We start from the raw sequence: 13035 nt of genomic DNA on the forward strand, positions 1-13035 counted from the left end.
GTGTACTTCAAATTTACCACATATGACTACCAGATTGCTAGCTGTTTACTAGCTTCGATAATTCAGACGTATAGTAAGCACTGTCTTTACAAGCAGTTAGTAGATTCCACAGACGAGTTAGTGAAAGGTCATACCACCGTCACCTGTGGTCTAATACGTTGTGTAGTGGCAGTCTTACGGCGATGTTTAGATAAACTATAGCTTCTATCATTATATTGGGTTACTAGTTACGCACGGTGCACATGCATGTGCAGACTGTACATCATACAAATATAGTTTGATAACTTTGTTCACTTATCCAAATACATAGGTGTGCACCGATAGAACCTGAGCTTTTAAGAGCTCAGGTTTACGTACTCACGGCTGCACGTACTCAAATGGTCGTTCTCAGAAACATGTCGCGTATAGTACACCCCGATCATTGTATCGTGCGATGCAGTGTTTCCCTTTGTCGCTTGTCCCTTTTTGTGCAGTGCTGCTTAGTATACGCAGCCTAATGTTCCTGTCATGACACTTACGTGCCAATATCTGATGGTCTTATAAATATGACTAAACTATATGTGGCAATACGGTCCACATTTTTCTATTTTATTATTATAATTTTTTGCACACGTAGTTACAATGTTTAAAGAGCAGAATCGATCTAATTATTTCTTGAAAGAGGTTTTATTATTATTAATAGACAAGATGAGGTGAAACCGCCGCTTGTAGACAAGAAAGGCACCACATTAATATCTGCGGTTCATAAACTGACCAGTTGTGTAAGTGGTGGGCACCACTTCTTTTGGGTGGTAAATGTAACTGGAGAGAGACAAGGATGCTATTTGTAACTGAAACTGGCGATATCTATAAACACAGCACACACACAAACACACATCAGCAGACACACGAAGTCGAAATTTAGTGGCCAACTACAATGCTGAACGATACCAGGATACACTATATCTTAATGTAATCACTGCACCCCAGTTGAAACTCCGCAGCAACCCACACTATCTACAGTGTCTTGGCTGCAACCTCGTTGCAATGGCTATCCATCAAGCGGCCGCGCTCGACGATGGTGCGCTTTCGCTTTAATATATGTAAGTCTACAAATACCTTGTGTCAGATTGGCACATACATTCTGGGTGACAGGGCAAAGAGTGGGGATACATATCAACATCACATAAGTTGTCTACTAGGCCAGATAGCGACCAGCGGCAAGTTGTCTATTGGAGCACATACCAGTAGCGACCCATGTTGTTTGCTCGGCAAGACGGCAGCCAGCACATACACATATAGTGGCCCGAGCTAGTAGACCACTTGGGTCGTTGAGCATGTGCCACTGTTTGCTATGCGAGGTCGTCCAGCCATGCAACGTGCCCGAAGCGCCTTAAGAAAGCTGTCACCTCAGTAATTACGAACACAGGGTAAAGTCGCTGTATATGCATACGAATGGAGAGATATTCCGACGGGGGCGGAATGCAAAAGGGCTCGTTTACTTCAGTTGTATGAGCACGTTAAGAAACCATACGTGGTGAATATATTATAACAGAGCTTCTCATTATGGCGGCACTCGTAGCTCGTGTGTTGCTTCATGGCGTTAGGCCCCTTAATTTCAATTTTGTTATGTATCTGAACTTTTGCAAGAGCCATTTTTGCTGCTAACGAGGACGCCCGTTTTCTACTTAATTTTTCGTAGGTGTGTTGTTTCAACTGCGCGCTTATTTCCGGGTGCGAGCTCAATTACTGGGGTTGTGTCGCTAAATCAGTGTGATTGAAATGTCTGCTGCCTGTGGCATTACTATACGATATTACTTTTAGCAACAAGAAGCATGCAGCTATCAGCAGCTATATAACCAGTGGCTGTCCTGCTTTAAATGGCTTTAGGTTCACTTTGTTCCCGTTGAACCTGCGTTGCGAAGTGGCTAAGCCAGAAATACATCATCTTGCTGTTCCCTCATTCTCATTACCTTTCCATTCAACCCCCTCCGTCTTCCGTGAGGCTCTCGTCAAACAAGAAAGAAAGAAGGAAGAAATAAAATAAGGCAAAATTTACATCGACAGGATCTGAGGGTAGTCAAAATCTCTCGTTCCCATTATTCTACTGGTTTGGCTAAGTGCACGATAGCCTGAAAGTCCCGTGTGCGGTTCGACGCACAGATGTACTAGCGTGTCCAATCAAGCATGTGTCGTAAAAGCAGTGTTTGTTTTCGCACTAGGTTTATGACAGAGGGAGGCTCTCGCGCTGCTGGCTGAGAGGGAAGGTGGACAGGTTCCAAAAGACCCGCCTGACCGCCATACGCAAAGGCGGGCGCACACAGGAACCTTTGGCTCTTCGTCTAGATCCCTAAACCACGACTTGGCTTTATGGGCGCTGCCATATGCGCGCGCCGGTGCTTCGAGCGGGCCGAGGCATCCGGTGCACAGAATCATGCGTTATAAATATCCCGCGAGCGTGACCAAACACACAGAGACCCGAGAAGGCAGGAGCTTTGTCCACTTTAAACAGGCTGTGTATTTAGTTCTTGTATATACTGTTTGGGTGGAATGAGATATTCAACAGCAAATGCGTACACGTAAGACAAATGCTGGAAACTGACCCCAGAGCAAGTAAGCTTCAAGGCCAATGCCGGCTCCTTTGCTGGCAAGACGAATCCCCGTGTCTAGAGAGAGAATAATAAGAAAGCGGCAATGAGTGGGCATATCGATGTAATACATACGAAGGAAACGGGGAGTTGGGCCAGTATATACTGGAGAAAAGACAAGAAGTGATTAAGGGAGAAGGGCATTGTATTTGTTCCGTGTGAGCTATACAATGACATATTTCGGCGCAACCGACAATGGGAACCGTTATATTGGATACATTCTTTGGACGAGCACTGTGACGGCCATGTGGTACTCAAGAATCACAATGCCGAGTAACTTAAAGCTATAAACATGATGCCACGGCTGAGCTTTCCAGTGTTGTCTTGACTCTATCTTCCGTGTCTTCATAAAAAGCTGCTTGAGAAAGGGTCAACAAAGGTGATCCTTCCGGCGCACTTATTCAAGTCAACTTCCGCTAAGTCGGTTCCAAATGTGTCCTGCATTGCAGCCATCGCTATCCGTTGAAGTGCCAACTATTCTTCGCTCACATTTGAGATTAATATATTTGTAGAATATGCGAGTGCGCGCGCGCGAGCTAGGGTGCGTATGGAGGGAAATGGGGGTGCCACCTAGCTATCCTGTGTGGGAAACTAAAATGTAGTCGTTTGTTTTTTTCCGTTCGTTGTTTGAAAATGTTGAGCACATGCTGCCACGGCGTCTGTGGTTCTTGATATCCGGATACTGAGATGGTGGCAAATATGGTGACAAGCTCATAGCTGAACTACAGTGACAGTGTGCAGCAGTTATATAGACAGTGGGATATTTCGAAGCGAACGGAAAGCTGCCCGAATTGCGAATAGCGAATGATTCCATTCCATTAATCAAGAAAACATGTACACATCTGTTGTTATAAAGTTGAAGTAATCACGAATGCCTCGCTGTAATACATGTTTAATTTCGAATGGGTAAGTTTAGGAGGCGCGTGAAACTAAGCAAATAAATAAGTAAATAAATAAATAAATAAATATACAGGGTAGGGAATCGTGCAGTTACCTTTGAAGAAGTCACATATATGTGACTTCTTCAAAGGTAACTGTGCGATTCTCTACCCTGTATATTTATTTATTTATTTATTTGCTTAGTTTCACGAGCCTCCTAATACATGGCTGTTTCATGCGGTGGGACAGCCAAACGTGTTATTTCTTTAGTTTTTCAATGCTTCGTTTTGGAATCTGCAACAACCTGCAAGTTCATCCTTTCTACCAGCAAATGCGTCAGTCATCTCCGAGGGCAAGTTTGGGAGTACAGGCACATGACAGGCATCCGTCTTGTAACTGTGTCAAATTTGTCACCGGTAAACAGTGATGGCCCCATTTCCGCGGCAATCACTCGATGACGTGTGGGACGCTTGACACCTCACTAAATGAGCTCGTAAAGTCTACGTACAATTTTGGTTAAAAATGAGCGCAAGTCCTCAGAATGCATACATCACAAGCATGCTCTAGATAGACAGCGCCACCGACTAATGGGGTAAGCTGGAAGTATGCCTTTTTGTTTAGGCAGAAATAACTGTAGACTGGATTATGTTGAAACAGTGGTGGACATTGACCCCACAGATAGAGTGAAACGAGGCTTGCTTATTTCTTAATAAAGGGAAAATGAGACATCATCTTCTCCTTTATGTATCTTCGTTTGATGGGATTGAAAACTATGTATCATGTTTCACCGCATGCAGCGCCAATCGCTTGCTATGACCTTCTCCCACCTACTCATTGCCCATTTCACTGGTATTTATCTCAGTTTGCCATATTATCGAGACTGAGCCTGTGCGTAATGGGACAAGCGCCTCCCCCAAGTGGCGCTAGTGAAGCAGCGCAACGAGAAGTTAGTAGCAAAAAGAGTTTTCATTACGACGTTTATGTAAATTCGTGCTTAAACAGCGATGTACGAGGCATCCAATATATATAGACTTTCGTTAGAAATTACCCGGAATCTAACTATAACAGCCTGGAGGTGTGTTGCCCTTGTTCGCTGAATTTTCGACACACTACGGTAACGAGCACATAACTCGCCACTAATAAACTACAACGTGACTACGCCTAGAAATATTGCAAGGGAAAGCGGGGAATAGATATGCCGGAGGGAGGTGGGGGGGGGGGGGGGTCTGTCTCGCTACGTAGAGTGAAAGTTGGACTTTGTCCGTAAATTTCACGTTTCCTGAGTTTCAGTCTACCCCCAGGAGAACTTTAACAAAGGAAACCTCGTCCAATATAAACATTCCGCGTTTACATGGAGTCCTTGAACGCCTGCAACTGTTACACACTAAATCAGTTCAGTGAGGCGCACAGAAAGAGCGAAAACAGAAAGAAAACGCACAGACGGCGAAAGGCCGCAACGGAAAAAAATAAAAAATAAAGGGAAGACAAAGTGAAGTGCCCCCGCGGCCAGCGAACGTGCACTGGTGGAGGCCGCGCGTGTGACTATTAAACGGCGGCTCCGGCGAGGGGTGGCGGCGGCGCGACTGGCTGGCTAATGTCTCAACTTAGCGCTAACCGGCAGCCTTCCCGCCCTCCGTTTACACGGTCATCGCGTATGCGAAACTATCATTACACACACACACGCGCGCGCCGTGGGGAGAGAGCGCACGATGATGCCGCGCGCGGCCGGTGCCCGAAGGAGGGCCAACACTCTCGCTTTCACGGTTCGGGCCCATTTGTGCCCGCGCGTCTCTCGCGAGCACAAGAGGAAGAGCGAGCCGCGATGAGCGCTGCTCCTCGGCGGCCGCCCGATCGTCCTGCCCACCCACCCGATGGTCGGGCACGCCGAGCGGGGCGAAAATGTGCCAACTTTACTCGCATTCGTCGTGCCCCTCCAAGCTGCGCAATATAGGCGTGGGAACCCCACCAAAACCTTTCTTTTCTTTTTCTTTTTACGGCCACTCGTGATCCAAAAGCACACGACCCTTGTCCACGCACCGAGACTGCAACCGCAGTCGTAGAAAACATGAGTGGCGCACGGTGCAAACGCTACCGACATTGGTGCCGTAGTATATACGTGACTCTGTGCGCTGAACTTCGCTGCCAGACTCCGTGCATGAACTATTCGCCGCTTTGTTCGTCATGCCAACGAAGCAGGAATTTCCAACACGTTTTCTTTTTTTTTTTTTTTCCGGCGGTGCCAGAGATAGCGTGCTCAAAAGGACGCGCTACAGAAGGACCTTCAACAGAAGGAGGGCCTTCCGCATGCGTGCCTGCAACACCTCGTGTTTCAAGCAGAGAACATAATAATCCGCAATGAAGTCTCACACTTTCTTTTTGCATTTCTATGAGACACTGGCTTACTCGACGTTTGGTAACACGCCCCAGTAACATTGCAAAAGACCTGACGTGGAACAGTTGCCGGCCTCTATCGCCAGGCTAGAACCACCTGCAACTACAGCCACCACCATGCGTTAAGGGTCAGTTCTCGTCGATATATTCTTCACAAGTTTAACATCTGCAAGGCATCGAATTACGTATTTGCGCGCTTAGGAATGTTGGTTGCGACAAAAAAAAAAAAAGAAAAGAAAACATGTCTGTCCAGTTAAACAGATGGAGAATATTTATCTCGTCACAAGAATGATACTCAGTGCTTGGAAGGCTTGAGAACTGCTTGGAAGGGTGGGGGAAGACAACTTCAGACGACGTGTTTATGACATCTATACTTGGCCAAGAGGAAAGATGCACAATTGCTTGAAGGATTTGTGCTTGCGTTGTAAGACAAAAGAGGATCTCAACAATAAATCGTATTGCTTTGCAAGCTTGTGTAGTGGTCAGGATAATGCAGCTCACTTCTTTCTTGAGAAGGACTCTTAAATAGTGCTAGCACGCACGCGGACAAGCCAGTTTTCGTGAAAGCATTGAATGGCAAGTACAATGTCCTTGTTTACAAATTAGAGCGATGTTGTGGTTTATAAGGCTGAATTTCTCCTTTTGTTAGGCGCTACATGCCTTTCAGCCTATGAGATCAGTATACGATCTTGGGATACGCTACTGCTCACAAAAAAAAAAAAAAAAAAAATAAGCGGTCGGAATAAGGTAGCGATTTCGGATAGTTTACTCATTCCTTCAAGAAAAAGAAAGTTTAAGCCCATTTAAACTCAAGGAACAGTAGACAAAAAATAAGAAAAAAATCTTAATTTTAGGATAATATTCACATTTTCTAATCCATATTTGTGCAGCTATGGTTCTGTGGTGTATTCAAGGACATACGTTACAAAACTAACAAAACGACACGCATGTGGGTATACTAATAATAATAATAATAATAATAATAATAATAATAATAATAATAATAATAATAATAATAATAATAATAATAATAATAATAACACACTGTATATAATCGCAACCAACCAACCTTGGACTTAAAAGCCGTCAATGACGTTCCTTCAAGCACAGAGCTGGTCGCTCGCGATTCGTCAAGAAATCCTTCAGACATGTAATTCTTAAGTCACACAGAGGGACACAAGGAGACGATATGTGATAATTCATCCGGTTTTTATTCAAAAAGCAGAAGAGCTACACAAGTATATTTACAGTCGCACAATTGCCTCAGGGAAAACTTATCAAGTCTGCGAAATTGCGTTATGATAAAGTTGGCCTACCCGCAATGACATAATAAATGTATGTGCACTAGCATACAACTTCGTCCACGAATATCAGTCGTGAAAAAATTGAGCGATTTAACCGGTATGTAATATCATTTACAACACAACCGGCACATAAGGCATCTAGGCTTCCACGCAGAACCCTGGTAAAAGTAAACATTCTTAAAGAAGAGCATGATGTTGCACTCAACAATTGTTTAAGCACTCGAAAAATGAATGGTTACATGGTTATAAAGAAGAAAGAAAGGCACAAGCACCAGGGTAGACACGCATGCGATAAATCCTTGGGGCTACTTAGAAAGCATTAATACTGGATCATTGAATTCTGCATGTCAGCGCACTGAACCTCACCAGTAAGCTGATAATGCACACGAATTACGTACGCCACGGGGCAATAAAAGAACGACAATAAACGCTACAATACGCCTTCCGTGCCATAGGCCCGACGTTTAACTACCCAGGTTTCCAAGTGTGCATATACGTATAGCAGAAGACCAAACGCATATATATCAGTGCACTAGTTATTACGGTTTTAACCCGAATGTTTATCTCGCTCCTCACTTTATTTCTGCATAGTATGAGCTGTTTTAAAACAAGGTTTTCTGTCTCAGGGTCCTATGCGGAAACCTTTCTTTTTTTTTTTCTTCTTCACAGCTTTAATTCTTTAGGCAATGTGCAAGATATCGATGCGCAACAATTTATCTCGTGGGTTGAAGTTTCTCTCTGGACTTGCGACTTCATCTGTGATTCCCTGCAAAGGTGTTCTGTTACTCGGCTGTTACGTAAGAGCCCTGGTTATGGAAAATGATGCGGACAGCGACTCATATGGCAAATCCAATAAATGCATGCTCCGCCCACACAATGACCGCACGCGTGTTCATCACAGCAAGCACACTTCCTCACAGCAGCGGTACGTGTGCATCGAATGGCCAAGCAGTCTGTTGCGAACGAAAGGGTTTAAGGAAACGTTCAACAGAGGGGTTACGGAACGAAGAGAGAGGATGAAAAAGCGTAACACTGGAGAAGCCAGGCAAAAGCAATGTAGCTTGGTCGCGTCGAAGCAACAGCGGGGAAAAAAGAGCAGCCTTCTCACTGTTCTCAAGCCTTCAGCATGGTGCGCCCGTCGCGCTGTGAAGTAACGAGTAGTTTTCCGACCACAGTAACTAACTGTTGGCAAACGATCTCTCAGCACGGTTAAATCTGCATGCTTTAGTCCCACCACGTAGATTTAATCCGTGTACAAGGGGAAATAGGAACAGCCATTTCCGTAATCAGCGACGTATATTCTTTCTATTTTTTTTTCCCCTCTCGCTTGATGGCAGCCACTTCAACCGAGTTTTACATGCTTTCGGTAAAGCTCCAGGCATGGATGAACTGAATTTTTCTAGCGCGCAGAGGTAAGCGATAAGCGTGGTCGAACCTCGCTCGGAGCAGGAAACAGCGCGATCGAACGATCGAATCCTCTTAAACAGTTCAGCACACGCGTCTTACAGCCGATGAGTTTCAGAAGAAAAAAGTGTGCGCCTAGTTTATCTCGCCCTGTCTGGAAAGTAACCCGACCGTTCTATGCGAGCAAAAGAAAGAGAGGATAAGAGCGAACGCGCGAACATTAGGGAAACACTCGGCACCCTGTGCATCTTGTCGCCTCAGCCATCCCCCCCTTCCCCTCCTCAATACCAAGGCATTGCAGTATTCCTTCAAATCCGCGAAAAGAAGGGGGAGGGGGGGGGGAATCGATCGCTCACAGCGCTTCTTATTCCACGATGACATGGAGTGATGCTAAGGTTAAGACTAGCCAGCTGGAGCACGCTTTTGATTTTGGTCGCGATGGAGTGCATTTTCGGTCAGACAAGAGTGCACGAACGAGGGCATTTGCAATGTGCGTGCGTGCGACTCTTAAGATATTGCGCGCGACCAAAATGCAAACACGTGAACCACGGGGGCCTATTTTCATGGCTGCAGTGCTACCTGCAACACAATGCGCGCATTACCTCAAAAGAAGCAATATGGCACGGGATCATCTGTCGTGCTTGTTGTTTTGCTGATGTCTGAACTGTCTATAGGAACTGTTTTTTGCCGCAGGCGTGGCAGATGGAAAGTTTCTGTCTGTTGCCCATTTTTGACCGCTATAGGCCAGGGCATTCACGCAGGATGTCGATCTTGTTTGCATTCGTGCGCTCCAACAATTTTCACAGATCATTTCGATGACTAAAAACGTTTTCACAGGCTGACAGATGACAAGATGTAAGGGAATCTTAGCGTACCTGAATGATACAAAGAACTTTGCCAGGGCACAGATGCGATCGTATAACAGCTACTAGTAATGCTATAGCTACAAGGTCTTGCGGTGGCACGGCAGCAGCGCGAGTCAGGAGGGCGTGTTGAGGCACTTGGTCGTATTGTGCGCACGTCTTTGAGCGGATCGCTAATGTGAAAATTGTTGAAGTGTGCCTGCACCATATATGTCTTTTCGCATATGAAAAGCTTCTGGCGCTGTCGCGTGCAAGTATTCTTTTGGAGAAGACCATCAAGTCTCAGTGTGTCCACGAATGTCGGAGAAGCACCGTGATGTGCCGCCAAAGAACTACACAAATCATGCGTGTCCGTGCCACCTATATATGCGTAAGTGCTGAAAACGCGTCACAAGTGTTGTCATTATGTGGCCATGCAAAAGTGTTAAATGAAGAACAGAACCATCTCGGCGTAAGTCTACAGCTGCCTTCAGCTTGTACTGTCAGAAGGGATATAGTAAGCGTAACGAACTTGCAAGCTCCCTGAAGCATTCTGTGTTTGAGTCGCCCCGGCAGTCTCCTGCAAATTGAGGTGCATAACTATAGTTTTACGTATAGCAGATACGCCTACCGTGTTCTGTTGAGCTCCCACACGACCATCTTTCGCTGCCAGTGGATTCAACAAGCCTGACACCTCATAAACTATCCTACCTTTCGTTTTTTTTTTTCTCGCAAGAAATTTTGATATTTCGGGTCTGTATGGATCATACGGCACAGTTCAGTCAGATACGCAGAATAAGTGAATGAAGCTATATACCCCATTCATTTCACAAGGCACACCACAACCGTCCTGTAAAGCTGCCATTTGTTAAAAAGCATATCGGTTAGCATAATACGATCAGAACGAAATAAATATGCATTAGGCCATTATATATCATAGACACATGCCCGCACACTCCCAAAACCATTTTTTTTTTTTGCAATTTATGTCCGTGGTAATAATTGCCATTCAATCCACAATTTCTGCCGAAAAGATCGAACTTATCTTTATGAATAGACAAATATAGTTCCATAACGAAAACGCATTACCAGTGGCAGTTCATGCGTCAAGCGTCCCACACACATTGCACGTCTGTAGCATCCAAATCTGACTTAGAGGTATACCTTGAAAATAAGGAAACATATTGCTTTATGGTTCTGAAATCGGTAGGAAGTGTCAAGGTCTGCTCACGTACAGTGGCAGCCCAAGCCTTTCAAATGTCATTGTATGGATGGCGCATTGCTTGTAAGCATTCATTACTTAATAGGTGGCAATTTACAGTTCGTTTAGTAGCTCCACATGAGAAGCAGGGGCCAATATTTGCCTCACGTGCTCAGGCAGATGTGTTTCAAAACTCAAAGTTAAAGCATAGCTAGAAGCAGCAGGCTGTGTGAAGTTATATTTAAATGCATCCTAAAGCTCACATGTGTAAACGCAGCTGGTCATAAGTAAAATGCTGTCAAGTAGCACCTACGATTTTTACGTAATATCGCCGCTATAGTGCCTTTTGAGGTACCTGACACTCACCCGGCTGTTGAAAAGACCGCGTCAGACAAGTAAGTAAACTCAATGAGGAAATGCCTCCATCGCATTTGCCCGAGTGCATCTGTTTGTGTGCTAAGGGTGTGTAAGCGTGGTGTCACGTGCCTTCCGCCGCCAGGCGCTGTCGAGACAGGCCTGACAGCGGAAGCGGCGCGAGTTTCACGCGCGGCGCACTCACCGTTGTGGCTATTCCCGACGCAGAGGGAGCTTGACGCTGGTGACGCGATGTGCCTACTGGGACAAGCTTGCTTCCGTCGGGACATAGTCAGCTGGACCGAAGTACCGTCACCACACTCGACAACTACGCGCCCCCGGCAGCAAGGCACCGGCTAACCTCGAGCCAGCTGGCGGTCACTCAAGTCTGCGGCCAGCGGCTATCGGGGTCTCACACCAAGTTCGCCAGCGCGGCTACGGCAAGCGACGCTCGTCCGTGACAGCACCCGCAAAGTGCACGCTGTAGCAACGCGACGTCTTGCACAAGTTCGTCGACGACACTCTAGCAGGTGTCGCGACGCACCGGGGCACCTGTCGTCCCGAGAAGCTTCGACGGAGCACCAGATTGAAGGCTCGAAGGCAATGTTCTAAGCACAGTGTCAAGGCCTCCTGGACAGCGCTGATCTGTGAAGCGCAGCGCCGCGTGAGCTGCACGGCTGGCTGTTCCCGAGATGCACGGGATGTGGGTCTCGTGTCCACGTGAGGAGCAAAACAGTCGCGCGGCCTGTTCAGGGGGCGGCTGGCACCCGCCGGCCGACAAAGGGTGTGCCCCTTTCTGTACGGCGGCTTGGCGCTCGTAGTCGGGGGTGGTGCCGCGGCCGTGGTCTGGGCGCCCAGGCGGTCAGAAGCAGCAGCGTCCCGGTCGCAGCGGGGCCCCCGCCATACCGTCGGCGGGACACCACAGAGCTTGGATGGAGGCTCGCCGGCGAGCAGCGCTCGAGTGATCGGAGCGCCTGCAGCGCCGCTGCGGCCCTGGCGGTGAGCAAAGAAAGAAGGGAGGGGATGCCGCCGCAGAGAGCGCCGCCCCTCGGTCACGGCACCAACCGAGGAGCCGTCATAACCGGCCGCGTATTGGATGACTAGCGGGGACCCTTTGACGCCTGCGCAACGCCCCCCATCTTCGTTTCTGTATTTCTGCGCGCACGAGCGCTCGCGCTCACCGCCGAGGGGTGCGATCGTTTTTGAGTCCGACGGTCGTCCGCCGGGGGGCTCCGCCGCGGCGGCCGTTCCGCAAAAGGCGCACCCATGGTCGTTGCTCCGGCGCCAGCGGCCAGAGCGGCCAGCGGTCGACCGCAACGCTGGCGCGCACTGATGAGCCCTCGCGCTGCGCGACGTTCGTGGGGCGCATATGCGCGCGCGCGCCCGTGGTAACCCACTGATGGAGCGCTTGTTTTTTTTTCTTTTTTTAAATGCGCTTCTTGCATAAGCGAGTTTTGTGTTAACGTTTGGTGTTTCCAATGTGCAGCTGCCATAAAGAAAAAGAACAGAGGTGTCGCAGCGACGTGCATTCATTAGAAACACGTGAGAGCAGTGGCTGCTTACACGCAACGTCTAAGCAGCCACTTGTAAACTATGTAAACTGTAAACTTATGTGAGAACGTTGGCTTGCTGTGTGATCTTTAACGCTGATTCACATTAATATTACATTTATTATTATTATTATTATTATTATTATTATTATTATTATTATTATTATTATTTTAGTCATATAGAAGTACATGTTCCTGGAGAAAACCAGCGGAAGAAGCTGCCAAAAACGACAGCTTCACAATCCAGAAAAATCCAAATTTTCTCATACGTCTGGAATGTAGCGCAATTTGCACACCTTCTATAGTCGTATTAACTGGTTGCCAATGTGGTTATTCGTGCAGGTGATCACTCAGGTTACCCAAAAAGTAAGGCCCAGGTTACGGGAGCCTTGCCGTAATCTGGGCCTTAACGCACGCGTATCTTCGGGGTGAGGAAGCCACCGTACTTTTCTTTTTTTTGTGACCACCCCTATTATTGATGAA

At 47.0% G+C, this 13035-nt stretch overlaps 1 protein-coding gene across 2 annotated transcripts in view; it reads right to left on the reverse strand.

Moving 5' to 3' along the window:
* The window catches only part of LOC142557628 (sal-like protein 1), a 165650-nt gene extending 153631 nt beyond the window's left edge, over positions 1-12019 (reverse strand). Inside the window, exons 1-2 of one of the 2 annotated variants that reach the window (XR_012822800.1) lie at positions 11208-11287; positions 7106-7967 (exon numbers count right to left, since the gene is read on the reverse strand). Coding sequence is in view for 1 of the 2 variants with exons in the window: in XM_075669600.1 (XP_075525715.1) it covers positions 11208-11292 (85 nt within the window). In the remaining variant the exon portion in view is untranslated. Of the gene's footprint in view, positions 1-7105; positions 7968-11207 lie in introns of those variants that run through there. The other variant, XM_075669600.1, reaches the window with a different exon arrangement.
* Between the last annotated feature and the right edge of the window lie 1016 nt (positions 12020-13035).

The sequence above is a fragment of the Dermacentor variabilis genome, chromosome 1 (assembly GCF_050947875.1).
Source record: "Dermacentor variabilis isolate Ectoservices chromosome 1, ASM5094787v1, whole genome shotgun sequence".
In the NCBI taxonomy this organism is placed as follows: domain Eukaryota; kingdom Metazoa; phylum Arthropoda; class Arachnida; order Ixodida; family Ixodidae; genus Dermacentor; species Dermacentor variabilis.